Raw genomic sequence first — 18,459 nt, 5'->3', positions numbered from 1 at the left:
CACCACAGACTGAACCTTGAAGCAGATGGGCTACAGCAGCAGAAGACCGCAATGGGTCCCACTCCTGAGAAAAGGAAGCGGAGATAGGCAGGTGGTTCTGAAAATATTGTAAGGGGTGTTAGGGAAGATCAAATGTTATAACTTATGTGAAACTATACACTTTACGCATCTAAGTAGCAGTAGTTTTGTGGTAGTAATAGTAGAAGTAGTAGTTTTTGTCAGGACTGTAAACACATTTTTTAAAGGCCGCATAGACAAGAAATTTGGAATCAGATACTGTCATAAAATATGAAATGAATAAATAAAGTGCAACTCAGTTCGCGGTTATCAAACAAAAGTCAATCAACGTTCACAGAGGACCGTTATTTTATTTTGAAGTTTACCTGGCAACAGCTGAGGTAATACTTTGATTTTTTTCTGCTTGAATTCAAGTACACCCCCTCATCCTCAGGACAAGAGGATGGACGCTTTAACATACACCGCTCCTCCACAGATCCGCCGTTCAGTGTGTTTACAGGAGGATGAATGAAGAGGCTGGTGGTGCAGCAGCGTGCGGACGCGCAGCGTGTTACCGGCTGTGCTCGTGTCGCTAGTATTATTATTATTATTATTAACAGTGTGTTACTGGTTTGACTGGCAGACGACACACTGGAAAAGCACCGAGGCAAGACAAAAACCCGACTTTCCAGCATCCGTAAGCCTTCAGAGATCATCTGTGTTAGTGTCCGGTGTTTGATTCATCTGCATTACAGCGCCATTCGCGTTTCCGTCATACATATTTACATCTCGTCTTTCTGTTTATGTATTTCACGGCAGTGCTGATATTTTTTCCTATGGCCTGTAAAGATGACAGTGACGCGAAAGCTGCCAATGTATCGCCATATACTATGATTTATGTGTTTTTCTTCGCTTATATAACAGCCTATATGCGACTTTATGGCTTTACAGCAGCGCTCTCCACCTACATGATCTGAAGGGGGGGCTAAATAAGTTAAACAGGACGGTATAAAGAGCCCGAAGGCCTGACTGCGAACGGCTAATTCAGTGTCTGAAAGTCAGTGAAACCGAGATTTTATTTACATGTAATTTGAGGAAGACTTGATTTTGCAATACGTAGACAGATAGAAAAACACACATTTCAGTAACTTCTCTCATCTCTCTCCTGTAGATTTGAACACGGTCTCCCTGGTCTACTTAATAATCAGAAGATGCTGCTTAAACAAACCTAAACATAGCTGAGTTAACACAGGGTGGGACCACATAATCTGCTCTCTGAAGGATAGAAGTTGATGCATACTAACTGTATGAGGGCCCTCAGCTTCTCCCACAGCTGTGTGCTGTGCTGTAAGTATGTGTTTGTGTCATATCTCTCATATGAGAGAATAAAGTGCATAAATAAGTGTATTTGGATGACTCCCGTGTTGCAGAGGTCTGGTTGTTCACTCACAGTGCACAGCAGGCAGACTGAGTAATTATCTCATCATTTTTAAGTCATTTAGATTGTTTTGCAGTGCATGTCGTGTAAAGAACTGGATCAGTAGACACACACGTAACATCACAGTTTCCTGTGATTCAAATCACTTCCAGTGTGAATCTTTTTGAGCTGGGAAGTGAAGAGCCATGGGCTGTGGGGGCAGCAGAACTGACGCTTTGGAGCCTCGCTACCTGGAGAGCTGGACAAAAGAGACGGAGTCGACATGGCTGACGAGCACAGACACAGATATCCCCTTGTCATCCATCCAGAGCATCCCCTCTGAGAACTCAGAGGCTGGCTTCACTTCTGAGAAAACAATCAGCCCTGGTAAGAAGAATGAATTACTGTATGGCTGAGCAGATGGGTGAATGAATACTGAATTAATCTCTTAACCGGAGCAGGCATTAATTTAACCTGCTGAAAAGAAATATCCTTGATTACTGTATGAAGAAATATAAAGGGGGGTGGGAGGCTCCCCCATCAGAATTTAATATATCTGTAACATATGATTTTAAATCTGTTTGTTTTTGCATCAATCCGTAGTTTCTAATGTTATTGTTCTACTGCCGTTTTAAATGAGTAAGGTACATCCTTTAAAATCGCACTGCTGTAAATAATTTGAACATACTAGCAATGACTTGCCCATTCTTTACACTCTTTCTATCAAAGCGGAGTGGACTATCTCTTCATGTCAAGGGCTGTGCTGATGGCATGCCTGATTTCAACAAGAATCCATTATGCAGAAGAAAGAAAACAGAAACATGAGTGACAGAGGAAGTATCCACTTTAGAGACCTTTGTTCTTCTAGCGTGCAGTTAGTTGTATGTGTCTCTACATACAGGTCAGGACATCAGAAACAGATAAATCTCTTAGATGGATCCTCTTCTTTTCTTTGAAGCCAAGGGGAGATGAGTCAGTAAATGGGGATGATAGGCTGCTTCAAAAGCCACTGTGCTCAAACAGGGCTCAGCTCTCATGGCAACAGATACAGGCATGAGTGAATGCAGGGAGAGGAGCCTTGATGTAATTGTGAAGGCAAATTGACTTGAGCTTCAATGTGGAGAGATAAAACAGACCCAAAATTGGCTAAATTAATCAGCAGCTGGGAACCAAACAGATTTTTATGATAATAATCATAATAAGTTGTGGTTCAGTATGTCTATAGAAAATATTCATTAAAATGTCCTCATTTCGTGTTTTGGTTTTGTCCAACCTGCACCATATGTCATCATTAGACATATGATCACACATTAACGAGGAGATGAGGTGTACACACATCTGTAAAATGCAAACATCGACTACCTGCGAATAACTGATCACAGCTCACGCCTCAACAGTACCATCAAGTTGGTTCAGTGTAAGACAACTAAGTTGTCAATATGTAATCGCTACCGTTTTGTTTACCAATGACTTCTAACAGAAGCTAATTGTGGCATAGCGGTTATCTTATCAAGCTGAAATTGATTAACTTCAAGAGAAAAGAAAAAAGAAAATTCATAGAAATGTATAAAAGCTACAAACACATAAGCAGACATAGCTGAACCTCTACATCTTTACAGTTCCAGATTTCTTTGAAGACGGCCTCCCGCCACCGGCTCAGGCCTACCTAAAGGTCTGCTCGGCCATGTCTGAAGCCAGCCTGAACGATGTGAAACCCAGCAGCACACCAGCAGCACTGGGCTCTCCGCGGCAGGACACAACGATGCCTTCTTCTGGAACCACAGTGCAGCGCAGAAGTGTTTTGCACACTGAAGAGATCGTAAGCCTTTCCTTCTGTAATGTGTTTAAATGTGCTCGAGACAGCTCACAGCATCACAGCACCTTTTTTTCCCTGCAATACTGACCTACATCTAAGGTGTGGCACATCAAACATTTCGTTTCACATTTGGAGCTAAACACATTCATACAATCATTTCTAAGATTTTGCCTTTGGTTTTATTGATCACTGTCTAGGTATTAAATAAGCTGGTAAATTATGTTTTTTCAAGCACGTCATTGAAATTTGTTAGAAAGCTATCTGACAAATCACAGGCAGACCGTTTATTTTAATAGTATGTCAAAGACAAGAAATGTGATGTGTGGAGTGCCTCAAGGTACCTGTTTAGGACCACTGTTAGTTTTAGATTTTATTAACGATTCTTTTTTAAAATTTTTAATATCTCAATTGACATTGACCAGGAAGAATATTTACCACACTGTCAGTATTTCAGTGTTTTTTATTATTTTTTATTGTCCATTTATTCTCCATTAACAGACAAAATGGCAGGACAATCGGATGTCGACCAAGCAGGTGACCATTACAGTCACCCAGAGCATCCACCAGGTGGACAAGAACGGGAAGGTGAAGAAGTCCCTCACGACATATGAGGTCATGAAACCAGTGGAAGCTATTAAACAGGTGGCAACACAAAACACCTGAGTGCAGGGGGACATTGGAAGAAGCCAAAAAAAAATGACAATAATTATGACTGTGAAAGAAATCGAACAGGTTTTGTGGTCTGACAGGTGTCGAAAGCACAAAAATCAGATTTTTAGTGCATTTAATACTGTACGATGTATGTTTTACTGACATGTTGGAGACTTTTACAAGAGACATTTGATCAAACAAGCATGGGGTAACAGGCAAAACAAAACATGGTATGTTACAGCGAATGTCATATTAAAAGCAATTGTAGTATATTACAGCTGACAGCTTGTTTCCACATCAGTGTAAAGAAATCATTGCTTAGCACTGAACTCGAAAATAGTTTTTTCACATTTTAAGATGTGGTTGAACAGTAACATAGGTGTAAAACTATTACTGCAATATTATTTAATATGGTATAAATGTTTCATAGTTTTGTTACTTGGCATTGATGCACCATTTGTAGTCGCTGCTGTCCTACAAAGCAAAAGGCTCAGGAAACTGACTGTGATGATTGCACTATTTACAGTGAAGCCTGGACGGAGGTTTGTGATAATAAAAAAGAAAAAGCGCTCACGAACAGCATCGTGTTGTTTTGTAAGATATCGAGATTACTTTTTAAAATTCTGTCGTTACTTGTGTTTTCTAATGATAATAAATTAAACACCGAAATGTACTGTCCTTTTAAAATGAACTCATTTGGCATGCTCAAAGACAATCAGGTAATCATGTGGCCTTCAGCTGAGGTACCTCTGTATACATGTGAGCAACAGATAAACAGTAATAGTAGTAGTCTTTATACTGATGATGTTGACAGCGTTGAGCTGATCTGGTGTCAGCTTGACAATGAAAGTGTGTGAATCTGGTTTTGATGGTCATAACGGATCTGCCCTGATCTAAACAATGGCTCCTCCTTTTTCATCCACTCGTCTGCACAGAAGTCTGGGAAGAAGAAAGTAATCTCTCTTTGAGCCGACTCAAGAGAATCTACAGAAAACAATAACAGAATGGAAAATCAAAAATTAGCATAGTAATTGCAGGCTTCTTTTTAATTGGTCTAAAAATGTCATTTATGTGCAACCAGACAGACGCGTTGCTATAAAATATTAAGATGGATTCCAAGATCTGCTATGGAAATAAACGCAAATCTTAAACATTTCTTACATATTTCATGCAGCAATACTACTTGTCACATGTTCAAAATATAAATGTACAATACTGTGCAAAAGTCTTGAGCCTTCAATTCTTTATAGTTTTTTCCCAAATAAGCCAGACTTATAATAAATCTTATAATAGAAATAGCTCTCCATGATTTCTGCTTTTCCCTCATTTTCAGTCCAGTCCTTGTACCTGACCATCTTCTGAAGAATGTTTCGTTTGTTTTTTCATGTCCTTCAAAAAGCCTGGAGAACTATTCCTGAAACTACAGAAAGCTGTTTTTGCCTTTTATTTTCATGCATGTTGGCACATTTCAATAAATCATTGTACCCATTTCCCAATTTTCTAGTGAAACAAAAAGAAAAGAGGAGCGTTTTGCACAGACTATGACTATTTTGTTTTCTGCCCAATGACACCAAACACCATTATAGAAACTGATGGGCTTTAAAAGATGTGAAATTGAGTCATGTGTAAACCTGGTAACCGCAGGAGTTATGACCTCTTGCATATGTTTAAGATAGAGCTGGGCGATATAAGATTTTTTCATATCACGATATGTTTTTTTTCATTTCAGGCAATAACGATATATATCACGATATAAGCCAAATAACTATATTTGTAAGATTTAAATGTGCCGTTGCTCACAACAATATTTATTTCCCATAATAAGTTCAACAGGGTAGATGTACTTAAGGAACATGAGACTTCAGTTTCAGATAAATAAAGGCAAATATTGCAAACTACGCAAAAGGCAGCCGCTAAAGCGTTTAAGTTTCAAAATAGAACAAACAAAACAGACTACTAAATTGTCAATTCTACTTAGAAACAAAATTTTAATTCTAAAAATAAATCTTAGTTCGTTTTACAGAAGAACAGACAAAATTGACTAACTTTTGTCAATATCAAATAAACTGAGAACTAAAAGGAAATTCTCAATCTCTCCTTGTTGTATAGCTTAGCTTTTCAAACAGTTTTAACAGTGACTTTAGTCTGACAAAAGCCGAATGACGAATTAGCGCTTTCAGTCAGAGATTGAGCATGCACCGGTTTATTGTATTTCCAGACTTGCTTTCGGCACAATTTACAGTGCGCGTTACTCTGTTTTTTGTCAGACTTGAAATAGCCGAAATACCTTCACACTACGGAACTTCTATGGCCCTTACGTTCGACAATCTCTCCGGAATTGGAACCATCATCGGTTTTTTCTTCGGTAACCTTCGCTCACGTTCTCGGTTGATTTTTCTCTAGTCGGCAAACTCATTTCCTTCATTACCCGGGCAGCCCAGCTGCAAAAACAAATACACATGTGCGCCTTGGCACTTGTGCTGTATGTAACAAGTCACGTGACGCGACGCTGCGGCTGTGATTGGTTCGGCTCTGCGCTACTTAATTTGGATTGGCTGTTCTTTTTTTCTTTTTCTTTTTTTAAAGAGGACACGAGAGGTGAGGTCTATCGCAATAGTTTAATTTTTCTATCGAGAAAAAGTTATTTCGCAATACATATCGTTATCGTTCTATCGCCCAGCTCTAGTTTAAGATAATATATTCACAATAATAGATTATTAACATTACGCATATCATTTTGTTATCATTTTTTTAGCATTATGAAGCTTGGGAGCTTTTTTACCTGAACCATGAGTTGTGTTCCTTGTGTCTGTGAGTCCAAACTGGCCCCTGATGGAAGCAGGCGAGTTGAATCTGGCTCTGAACACTTTGGTCGGCCCCATCAGTTCTCTCCAGTGGCTTATGGCATCCTCCCTGGCTAAAATGTACGCTCGCATTGGCCCACTGAGGACAAATTTCAACAGCAGTAATGAATCTGACTTTGAACATTGCTGATGTTTTCTAGATAGCAGACCAAAAAAAAACACAAATCTAATCTATTCGCCCCCAGGACCTCCTGGGAAGACAGTTAAGCCATAAATAAATCCGTTTTAGCTAAACAATGCCAGCTGGTGCGGCATCAAGCTTGACTGGCTGACACACTTGAAGATGCTTCCTATGTTTGCGATATCAATAGCAGCAGTCAGAGAAGGGTTGCTGTAGCAACTACTGCTTCACTGCTGTGAGCAGACAAAAAAAAGACAAAGTAATTACAAACACCTTTACCAATCCCATGGAGGTCGCAGCGGGAGGACGTATTGTGAGTGGTCTGCATAGCAATATTTAGGCTACTGCACCAGGGAATTGTGTTCTAAACACGGATAACTGAAACGCCTGTTGTGCTGTTTTGGGAAAATCGTTTACTGGTGCCTTACTGAGCATGAAATTGGAGTGCTATCAGCAGAGGTGCTGATGGCTCTCCATCCATTATTCCATTTAAAATACAACACCCAACAACAATCATCCAAACACATAAAATCGTAACTCAATCACATGGAGTCAACGAAATGTGTCCATGATATAAGCATGGGGGCTTACCTTGACATGAATTCAACAAGTCTTTGATAGAAGAATCTCCCTGAGATTTGTAAAACAGAAATAATAAAGAAAGAAAGAATAAAGACCTTCAATAACAAAAAGGAGAAATCAGCTATCCTTCATTTGACAAGACATGTATTTCTTTTAACTGTCATACATACAGTGCACCCTGCTAAAATGGGCTGCTGACTCATTTATTTGGTTACATCATATACCACAGCAGTACTTCTCTCATTTAAGTAAAGCTTAAACACAAATGAAATATTTCCAAACCTGAATGTTCAGCATAAAAACTCTCAGAGTCCTGTCGTCTCCAGACCAGATCTTTGCATCTAACAATCCCAAAGTTGTTGTCTAGAATTCTCTGGTGAAGAGCCTGAAAGACAGGAATCATGATGTTTGTCCTCCAAGTTGCATCAAAGCATGACTGGATCAACTTTAGATGCTTTTTCCTACTGTGTGTAGATTTTTTTGCAGAGAAAAAGGTAAAAATTGACAGCTGTGATACAAAAGGTGATCCTCTTGTGCTTTACCTTGAGATAACAATAAAGTAATGCATATTAACAAGTGAAATTAAACCTGCTATGATTTTGAAGCCTCCAGGTCTGTGAGGTGAGCAAATGCAGATTCTTTACTATTCAATTAAAGTGATATCAGAACAGATAACACAAATTAACTAATTATTTTTTATGTAACAGTGTGTTTAAAAAAAAGCAATTAAACAGAAAGATATGTTCATTTATGCTTCATGAATTCCAAAAGAGCTAATCTTTATAGATTAAACAAATAAGGAACACCGTATTTAAATCACACCATGCAAACTGTAACGCCCTGAGAAAGAGCAACAAATGTTTGAAATCTTGAAAAATAAAAATAACATTCACTGGTCATTTTATTGGGTACAACTGTTCAACTGCTCATTCATCAAATCAGCCAATCACATGGCAGCAAGTTAATGCTTTTAGACATGTAGACATGATGAAAACAACCTGCTGAACTTCAAACAGACCATCAGAATAGATGTATTTCAGAAACCGATGATCTACTTGTTGGGGCCTGAGGTCAGAGGAGGATAGCCAGACTGCTTTGAGCTAATAGGAAGGCAACAGTGACTCAAACAATCGCCCATTACAACCATGGTCTGCACAAGAGAATTTCACAACATGTTGAACCTTGAAGCAAATGGGCTACATGAGCAAAAAGAAAACACTGGGTGCCAGTCCTGTCAGCACAGAACAGGAAACTGATTCCAAAATTCACACAGGCTCACCTAAGCTGGACAACAGAAGAGTGGAAATGTTATCAGGTGCTGATGAGTCTCCATTTCTACTGTAACATTTGGATGGTAGAGTCAGAATTTGGTGTAAACAACATGAACGAATGGATACATCCTGCCTTGTATGCTTAGTTTAGGCTGATGGTGGTGGTGTAATGAGGGAGACTTTCTCGGAAGTAGCTGGTACCTTTAGTACCAGTTGAGCAACACTTAAATGCCACAGCCTGTCTGAGTATTAAAACTCTCAGGAAGCTCAAAATATTTTAAACTGGTTTCTTGAACATAGACAATGAGATCAGTGCACTGAAATGGCCACCACAGATCAGTCACCAGAGCTCAATCCAATAGAGAACCTTGGGGATGTGGGGGAACAAGAGAGTCTCATCATGAATGTACAGCCAACAAATCTGCAGCAACTGTGTGATGGGTATTATGTCAATATCAACCAAAAGCTCAGAAGAACGTTTGCAGCACCTTGTTGAATCTGTGGTAGTCTGTAGCTTTCAGACTACCACTTCAACTGTGTAATCTTAGGTCTTAAATTCTGTAACTTAAACATGAGGGCAGCTCACCTCTAGCATCAAAGGATGAGCCACAGCATCTGGTTTGATGACCGCCAGGGTGAGCTGCAGCACTTTGGACAGGCGAGCACTTGTCAGCAACATTATCTAAAGACTGAACAGAAAATACGCCCTCAATGATAAGATCCAACTCGCCTAAAAGTACTTACATTTTTAGTTAAATTAATACAAAACAAACACCACAAGCAACGAAGATGCGACTTCTTTTTCGTTTTTTTTATCGTTAATTTACTATTAATATAAATCATATAAATGTAATAAAAAATACGAACTCTTTCTGCGTGACACAGTTTCCTACACGTCAGTGCTGAGTTCGTGACTGATACTAACCTCTGTTGTGACTTCTGTCCAAAAAAAGAAAAAACAATCAGTTTTTAAAGGGGAGCAGAGCAACAGCCGCCGACATACTGTTAAATAAAAACGCTGTGCAAATACTGTTGCAAATAAAAACACGTAACTTTGTGGAGTTAGCGGTTATCTACAACTGTAGCGTGTGAATATAGTCTGCATCCTTGCTTGTTCAATTACACCAAAAACAACGCTAAAAATGTGAAAATTAGCTGAACCAGTCGGTGCTCGGTCTGTCCGTTCGTAAAAAGGGTCCCCAGAAACAGTGCCAGCAGAGTTTGTTCCCCCGCGAGAAGAAGAAGAAAAAACATAGGTTTCATGTCTTATAAACTTTAGTTCTAATAGAAGCTTTTTGGAATTATTTTTCTTGATTTCCACAATAACATGTAGGTAGAATAGGAACGTAACTACACGTAAGTACTGGTATAGGCCTACTGAGATTCCATATATAAATACTGCACTTATTATTGCATTTGGCACTGGAATGAGACAAATACTTTCCTATTGTTCCCGTATGGGAACGCTAGGAAAATGGAAAAATGTCACCTGGTCAGAAGGCAGTGTCAGAATTTGATGTACATAACACAAAAGCATGGATCCATAATTCTTTATATAAACTGTTCAGTGTAAACAGTACAGTATAATGATGTGGGAGATATTTTCTTGGAAAACTTTAGTACCAACTAAGCATTGCGAAAAAGCCACAGCATGCCTGAGTATTGTTAATGTAGAGATGACACTCCATGTCACAAAGATCAAATTATCTCAACAGTGAGTTCACTGTACTCAAACGACTTCCACAGTCACTAGATCGCAATCTACTAAGATGTGGGGGAATGGGAGATTTGCATCATGGATGTGGAGCAGACAAATCTAGAGCAACTGTTTGATGCTGCCATATCAATATGGACCACAGATTTTTGAGGAATGTTTTCAGCACTTTGTTGAATCTGTGTCCTGGAAAATTTAGACAGTTCTGAAGGTGAGGAGTAGGGGAGTGGGTGCAAACCAATACTAACAAAATATACCAGATCAAGTGTCCAGTGAGTGTGTCCTTCTCGTTATTAATGTTTAATTTATAGCAGTATGTTTCCTAGATTATTGGAAGGAAATTCTTTATACATATACACTAAATAAATAATGCACCTGGGTTGTCTTGTAAAGCAAAGGACCAGCAGTTCCAAGTATGTGACATAAACGATCGATATAGAAAAATTTCCCAGCACATCAAAGTGAGCGAGAATGTTTGAACACAAAACCGAGACGTCGAGTTCAGCAGCACACCAGCTACAAGCAGGGACTGGAACGAGACAGATTTTTGTCTCTGGTATTTCAACACTGGGGCAGATCAGACATACAGTATGAATTACAAACACAGAGCACATTCCAGCAATGCAAAATGGCCACACCCTTGAAGAGTAGAGATTGTGTGTGTGTGTGTGTGTGTGTGTGTGTGTGTGTGTGTGTGTGTGTGTGTGTGTGTGTGTGTGTGTGTGTGTGTGTGTGTGTGTCTGACATTCAGAGAGACAGAATGGGGGGAGGAGGGTAGTTAGATGTCCCACATAGGTTTCTCCCACCTGCCCATGTCATGTGACTTGGGGTGACAGGACAGCTGTTACCTCCCATGAGAGGGTGCAGAGTTAAATTGGATATATTTTAAGAGTACAGACTGAAGACCTTAATTCTATGTAACCTGTAGTTTTTGTGTTTTTAATGGCTTTACAACCCATACATATCCATACACATCTTCCACTGACAATAAAGGCATTCAACTCAATCGTTAGGAAGCCGTGAGAGAAAAGAAACTTGGATATGAAAGTTGTGTGAGGGTGTTGTGCTATTTTATGATCACTTGCTTTGCTGTAAATAAATTGCAAATGAAGTACTGTTGCTGAGTGACACAAAATACAGGTTATTTTGTATTTTTTACACTTATGATTTTGTCTAAGGTAGGGTGTCAAACGTAAGGTGCGAGGGTCAAAATCCGCTCAGCAAAGATTCCAGTTGGGCCCATTGGATGACTTGGGAAAATATGAACGAGTGCATTAACTTTTGTACTTTTAACTATATTTTACAGCTTTTCCTGCTGATAAAGCTCTCCCCTGGAAGCTTTCATACTACACTTAAGTAGATATGTTAAAGATAAACAATAAAATGACAGACGAATTTATGTTTTTCATTGTGGACTATAGAAATTTCATCAATCAACAAAAAACTTCATGTTTTATAAATATAGGACAGTCTGAGCAGTGAGCTACAAGAAAATTGATCATGTATAGAAACTGAGATTTGCTGTTGAAATTACACTTCATCTCATATCAAGATATCTCTGGGATTAAATATGTAGCTAAATGTCTTTACACTGACAGAAAGTGCAGTTTCACTCCTCTGGCCCACTTAATATCAAAGTAACCCTCAATGTAAAATGAGTGTGGCATCCCTGGTCTAAGGTATCATGATATCAAATCAAAGCTTAACATGACAGGATCAAATGTAGCTGTTCAGTCATGCTTACACAGATATCCTGTACATTTTTAATCAGCAAAATTTAATAATCACATTGGCAATCAGCACCATATTAGCAAGTATGATAAGTGGAAGGAGTCAATACATCTAAGGGTAGCTCAGTTTTACATGCAAAAGTACCCTAGTCACCCTTTGATCTTGTACTAATGAGTGCACATTTAACACCAGCAAGAATTTTATTATATTGTTCCAGCAGTCAACAGGATAACCTGAAATACTTTTAGCACCTTACATCCCCCAAATTAGTTTATATGGCTGAACTGTCTGGTTCTGGAGATACTGTGAGTTTGATACTATCCATGTAATATAAGCAGCATTAAATTTACACAACACCAGCGTCTTTTCCAGGAAAAATAGTTTTTTAATATTAAACTTTTTTTAAAAACATCAGTCGTTCTTGTATTTCTTCTTAAGCCACACTATCATAATTGCAATTTGGAATGATAAAAATAATTTGTTGCTATTTATATACATAAACTGCTCAGAAGTGTTAAAAAATAGTGTTTGTTTTAATCTTGAAATTGTTATTGCCTTAATATGAAATAACTTGTTAAATGTTAATGTTAAAGGATTTTTTTTTTTTCCCACAAAGGGCTCCGTCCAATTCTGCCTGTGTCCGCTCAGCATCTCTGCAGATGATGTATTGAGGAGCAGTCACTGAGAAGTACACCAAACTTCCCGAAAAGCAGTTTTCAGATGGTAGAGCACAACACTTGGACAGAACAGACATCATTGATGCTCACTGCTGACTCTCACTTCAAGCGTTCTCAGCTGGTCGGCTGATTCAGACGATCCTGCACTCTTTGACCACCATAAAACTCATCTCTGTTTCATCTCCGTGCCGCTGCTGCTGTTGCTTCTCTTCCTTCCCTTGCTTCTAGCTCTCCTGCAGTTGTCGATCCCTTTTGGTGGGAGTCAACTGACAACTGACTTACTCACGACCCCCACGGGTGCTTGGGTGTCCATAGGCTGCTCATTCTTTTGCCAGGAGCCACCGCAAAGTATCACGTGAAAACATGTTAGGAAGGAATGCTTAATGTGAGGAAAAACTGAGCTTTTGTCATGACCAACTGTGATGGAAATGTGCACAGTATCTTTACGTAATTACACTGTTTAAAAAGAGTGTCAGTTATTGATTGATTTATTGAATTTATGCTTATTTTATTGGTTTTAAATTAAATGTGTTATATTTTTACTGCCCTCTTGCTGGTTTTAATTATTATCCTCTTATTCTTTTAATTTTTAGGCTGTATCATTTTTATATCAAGTCCCTTTTTTAATGGTTTTAATTCATGCACTTGATGATTTCTGTTCCTCTGAAAGACTTGGTTGTTTTATCAACAATAATGCATATGTTGTTTTAAATAAATATTAAAATAAACTAAATATTTATTACATACACAACATAGTTATATGTCTGCTGTCTCTGTAGTAGCTCACACATGTTGCCTCATAAATCACATTTTCTTTGTTTGATTGGTACTTACAATATAAAATACTGCAAGTTTGCTTGTGTTACAGGAAGGCATTGACAGCTGTACCTGCACAAGAAGGCTCCAGGAAAGGAATGTGCAATATGCCAATCGTTATTCCCTGAAAAGAATCAATTCCACTGAACCCTTTGGAAGTTGAACATTAAAAAAAAGAAAACAAGTCAGGTTTGTCTTCAGATGAGAAAAAATCCTTTATTATAAAATTGCCTTTAAACAATGTTGTTAAACCTTATCCAAAAGAAATTTTACGAGGAAATAATGAGCCTGAACAAGAAACAGTTTAATATCTTCCCTTATAATTACCCTTTATTATTCTCTACAGTGAGGCATTTAGTAAAAATTTCATCTGATTTACTACAGTGAAGGTGAAACTGCCCCTTTTAATCGCAGTAATCGGTATCTTAAAATGGATCTACAGTTTCCTACACTATTTATATACACACATACTGTATATCGATACACAGGAGGATGTATGGTGTCACATACTTTTCGCCTTCAGGTATTGGTTTCTATGACAAGAAACATTCACAAAGTGATCCAGTTATTATTTAAAAGACTTACTCTGTATGACAGTGTTCAACAAACTTATTAGACCAAAAACTTGTTTAAAAAATCATATTTTTATTTATTAGGCAGAATTAAAACCTGAAATCAGGTTTTCAGAAACCCCTAAAACTATTTTTTCTGTTCAGGAATGAAAATAAATAAATATAATTTGGCATCTTAATCTAAAACTAAAAATTTTTTGTCAAACAGTCAATTTGAAAATTCGTGGATAACAACAATAGTTACATTTTAGCACTCAAAACATCATTTTGATTAAAAGATGGCACATACTGGTGGATTAACCATTACAGAAACATTCCAAAAAAGCATTTTAGTAATTACTAATACTATTAATTAGGGAAACTGTGGCATAAACCTTAAATTGGGTGGTGATCTAATAGACATTTTCAGCACTGTATAATAGATGCTATGATTTTTAATAATAAGCAGGTAGATATGCCTGCCTGCGAAGTCATTTCAGCCTCTCATTGCCATTATGTAATTGAGCTCACAAAACATCCTACCTTGCTTTGGCACAATAGCACGGTGAATATGATCGTTTAAGAAAATTGTACTTAATTTGTCCCCTGCTATCGTCCAAAATCAGACCTCACGTGTCACCTCTGACTGCTGCAGTAGGCCCTTCTAGGGTGACACAGGCTCCAGTGTAACACCCAGAACCCTTTCATGTCCTAACTGTCGGGCTGGTGAGAAAAGTGTGGGATGTGTTTCCTGTTTTGGCACCTTTGGGTGACTTCAGTAACAGACCGAAGCCTAATCCCAAGCACCTCGAGGCAACTGTTGTTGTGATTTGGTGCCATATAAATAAAACTGACTTGAATTGAATTACTTAGGGTGCCACATTAATAACAAGCTTTTTTCTCTGTGTTGGTGAAATGAAATGAAAACTGTTTGCTGTTTTCTAACCAAACACCAAACAATAAAGACGCTGACGTCACCAACTGCTGCATTTCCTCAGACCTAAATCTCACAGCCTCAGAGTATCCGTTTAAATCCTTCTGTCCTCTCCTTGAATCATGTGGGCAAGTTTCCTTCACCTCTCCATCACCTGTTCTCTCTTTCAGCATAAATGCTGCTGACCTTTGACCTTTCTGCTCCATTGCTTCACCACACGGACCGGGCTTCCTTTGGCAGCTGTGTCAACCTCGATGCTGGCAACTGCTGTGCCCAGGGAAGGACAGAGAGCGCCATTAATATCAGACCACGTAATGAGTCAGCAGCACAGTACCGTCTTACCATTGTCAGGATTAAGCAGCTCACTATTGCTTTTTCAACTAGGCCAGCTCCTAATCTTTTTAGTGTGCCCGTAGAATACATAAGAAAAATGTGTGTAAATGTTTTTAGACACTTTAAGCTATTATCTGTTGCCATGATGCCACTCTTTACCATCTCAAATCACAGTTTTAGTCTTACTTCTAAGTTATTTCTCATTAAGTTATTAAGTTATTTGTTAACCCTCCACCCCCCACCTCCCACCACCACCACCAGCACCTCCTACAGGAGCTTTCCTGCTAGAAGAGGTGGGGGTCACGCCATGTGCATGTGCAAGATCTGGTCTGGTGTCAGCTGCCACTTTATTTATACCAATAGAATTCCATATTATCTGCTGTTGAAGAAACTGCTCTGGAGTTCATCATTCAAAGCTCCTGTCTGGTGTCCTGAGGGAAATTATTTCCTCCTGCCAAGTGAAGTGTGTTGTGACCTCGCCAGAAGCAGTGGGACATTGGCAGCAGGGCAGATGGGTATGACAGAGGGGAACAAAGTGATTAGCAAACGGGGGCCCCGGTATGTGAACGGTAGTTAAAAATAACCTCCCTAGCCCGATTTGAAGATAACATGCAGCTCGGGCACTTAAGCCCCTTCACTGACTTTCCCCCGTGTTGATTTAATTGATCTCAAAATTGGTGAACAAGTCAAAATCCTATCATCCAGTGTCCATGTTTACAGTGAGTTTTGGAAGTATAAAGGATCACCAGACTGGATGACTGGAAGTCAAATTAAAAAAAAACAAAAAGAAGAGGTGTAGACAGATGAAAAAAATATCAGAGGGTAAGGTGAGCTCTTCTGAATGATGCATGACACATGATGAAGGAGAAACAGATGATTAGATGAGAGCGTTCGCTGGCAAAGCCCCGGCCTGTGAGCCAGTATGTGACAGTGATCAGCTGTTCCCGCAAAAGAGGAACACAAGGATTATGATTTGTGTCTTTACCATCGTGTCCGGTGCGAGCGACCAAGAATCCACTCAGCAACAAAAGTCGTCCGATATTCCAAGCGCTCAGATGTAACGAGCAAGGCCGTGGCACATCGCTGGCATTAGTGGAAATGTTGCATTTGTGATACACCCTGGCTCGGCGCCATGGGAAATATTGAACAACTGTCGAATTTAGACAACATCCTGTGGGGTGAAAAAAAAACGGGAGCCACAAAGATGCAGCCAGGTTGCTATTTGTGGACGGCGAGTGCCTCGAAAATAGCGAGAGCGTTAGGTTTCAATATAAGCCCCTCTCTCTGAGCTCGAGCTTTCTGTGAATGAGGCCCGGGTTCCTATCACACCCAACCCCAGCGCTGATTTTAGAACACAGGTGTTGACCTTAGTGGAGCAGCTTGTGCTTGCTGCAGAGGAAAATGAACCCCCTGAGCCTGGGCCTGTTTGCCTCTACACTGCTGGTGATCAGTGCGTGTAGATGCTTCAGAGCTGTCACACCTTCAGACCTGTCATTCTATACGGCAGTACGTATCCTGAGAAAAGACATATTCTTTCAGGCTTTGGATTTTTGCCTCCTAAAGTGGCTCATTTCACATCGAGTGCTTGTGTTCTAAGAGTCATGGTGGCAGAATGGTCACCTTGTGGCCACTGAAGAATTTATTGCTTTCTTTTTATGCTGCCACAGGAGCACCTACTGGCCATGCTTCGTGGACAGAGGTTTACATTACAGTTTGTCAAAGCATTTGCCACATTTGGTGCACTGTGAAGCAGACAGGCTTCTTATCATGTGATGTCTCACAAAGGGACCTGTTTCAATTGCCCGAAGCACCGCATAAAGGAGCCTGAAATGTTGTTTTGTGAACTTGTGAACTTGATAAGCACAAATGTCACTTTTTCCTCCCCTGTAAACAATGCAATGAAGCTAAAGCGAATCAAAGAAACCAAAGAGGGCTGAAACTCAACCTTGGCTTCAGCTGTGACTCACGGCCTGCCGTAACTGCTGCTCTGACTGTACCCCCAGACCCAGTAAAACACGCCCCTCTTGCAGTTGCTTCCTTGATTCTCCCTGTATCCCCTTTTCTTTTCTTTTTTCTTCCCCTTTCTTTTTTTTTAATCCAAAAAGGAGCCACTGACATTCGGTGTAAAATAGAGGCAGGGTGGGGTGGGGGGGCCTGAACAGAGGAACGGCAGGGGTGTAGGGTGTCTCGAGCCCAGTGTGAACAGCTGAGAGGTGTGATTTCACAGGCTGGCTCCCCTCTGTCAAAGCGCTGATTGGGCCGGACAGGAGGCGCAGGAGAGGCCCGGGCTTCTAAAGGACACCAACAGGTGGGAGGCCGCATTGGAGGGGGCCGCTCCTGGAGCCATAGAAAAGGCCGATCTGCAAGGCCTGCTGTGGGCACAATCCACTGACCAGATACAGAGGAGGATGGGTGATCACGGGAGAGCTGAGGGTGAAGCCGGGGAGTGGTTCTCAGAAAGCGGAGGGTTAGTTTCATGAGCTTGGCTTTAAAGGGTGGATAAAAGGCAGAGGACAACTTCAGGGATGAGGAGTAAGGTTGGTCTGAGTTTTGTCTGTTTTTGAATCACTCCTGTGATTTTTCCTTCTAAAACTTTAGTTCACAGCGCAGGAAGAGACAAAGTCATATGTCAGGCAACAAAATCTTCGGGTAGCTGTGCTTGTGTGGTTTCAGCTTAACTTCAGCACAATATGAGTAAAAATCTGGTAGCTTTCTCTCACTTTTACTGAAGACACAGCACAACATGGCAGCCACTTGCATCAGGTGAGGGGAAGCTGAGGTGTGATGCAGGAAAGAATCAGGAAATCTGGTGCCTCTCAGAGGAGTCGTCCTAGTCTAATTACAGTAGACGAGACAGACTTTCTGGTGGCCATTTGGTTCAGAAGTGTTTAGATTTATCGAGGAAGTCACCACTTGTGAAGGAGAGGTGGACTGTGGCCTTCATCTTAACCCCATTTACTCACCGTGAGAAAACCACAAGAGGA

The 18,459-nt window shown here is 39.9% G+C and overlaps 2 protein-coding genes across 4 annotated transcripts; one reads left to right on the top strand and one right to left on the bottom strand.

Annotated features, from left to right (window-relative positions):
* The first annotated feature begins 464 nt into the window (after positions 1-464).
* baalcb (BAALC binder of MAP3K1 and KLF4 b) lies at positions 465-3,893 on the top strand. Of its 3 annotated transcripts, XM_063495618.1 has the most exons (6): positions 465-694; positions 949-1,054; positions 1,169-1,344; positions 1,588-1,801; positions 3,034-3,233; positions 3,729-3,893. In XM_063495618.1, exons 4-6 carry the CDS (start codon positions 1,621-1,623, stop codon positions 3,891-3,893), a joined length of 546 nt encoding a protein of 181 aa, XP_063351688.1. In that variant the 5' UTR covers positions 465-694; positions 949-1,054; positions 1,169-1,344; positions 1,588-1,620. The 3 variants fall into 3 exon arrangements, with proteins under 3 accessions (XP_063351688.1, XP_063351687.1, XP_063351689.1); XM_063495617.1 differs by lacking the exon at positions 949-1,054; XM_063495619.1 differs by lacking the exon at positions 949-1,054 and having other exon boundaries at positions 465-717.
* An 820-nt stretch (positions 3,894-4,713) lies between these two features.
* nme6 (NME/NM23 nucleoside diphosphate kinase 6) lies at positions 4,714-9,907 on the bottom strand. The gene is made up of 6 exons (XM_063495616.1): positions 9,645-9,907; positions 9,306-9,408; positions 7,731-7,833; positions 7,458-7,497; positions 6,664-6,824; positions 4,714-4,865 (listed from the first exon to the last, which is right to left on the bottom strand). The coding sequence occupies exons 2-6, from the start codon at positions 9,396-9,398 to the stop codon at positions 4,714-4,716; spliced, it is 549 nt and encodes a 182-aa protein (XP_063351686.1). The 5' UTR covers positions 9,399-9,408; positions 9,645-9,907.
* Positions 9,908-18,459: the final 8,552 nt, after the last annotated feature.

The sequence above is a fragment of the Pelmatolapia mariae genome, linkage group LG15 (assembly GCF_036321145.2).
Source record: "Pelmatolapia mariae isolate MD_Pm_ZW linkage group LG15, Pm_UMD_F_2, whole genome shotgun sequence".
Classification (NCBI taxonomy): Eukaryota; Metazoa; Chordata; class Actinopteri; order Cichliformes; family Cichlidae; genus Pelmatolapia; species Pelmatolapia mariae.
This window is presented reverse-complemented; position numbering and strand designations above follow the sequence as displayed.

What these genes read in the sequence shown, in the direction of transcription:
- baalcb (XM_063495617.1), top strand. Translation starts at nt 1,621, where the DNA reads ATGGGCTGTGGGGGCAGCAGAACTGACGCTTTGGAGCCTCGCTACCTG. An exon ending in TGAGAAAACAATCAGCCCTG is followed by an intron (nt 1,802 to 3,033) that starts GTAAGAAGAATG and finishes ACATCTTTACAG; the next exon opens with TTCCAGATTTCTTTGAAGAC. An exon ending in TTTTGCACACTGAAGAGATC is followed by an intron (nt 3,234 to 3,728) that starts GTAAGCCTTTCC and finishes CTCCATTAACAG; the next exon opens with ACAAAATGGCAGGACAATCG.
- nme6 (XM_063495616.1), bottom strand. Translation starts at nt 9,398, where the DNA reads ATGTTGCTGACAAGTGCTCGCCTGTCCAAAGTGCTGCAGCTCACCCTG. An exon ending in TTTTTATGCTGAACATTCAG is followed by an intron (nt 7,498 to 7,730) that starts GTTTGGAAATAT and finishes TACAAATCTCAG; the next exon opens with GGAGATTCTTCTATCAAAGA. An exon ending in GAACACAACTCATGGTTCAG is followed by an intron (nt 4,866 to 6,663) that starts GTAAAAAAGCTC and finishes TGTTTTCTGTAG; the next exon opens with ATTCTCTTGAGTCGGCTCAA.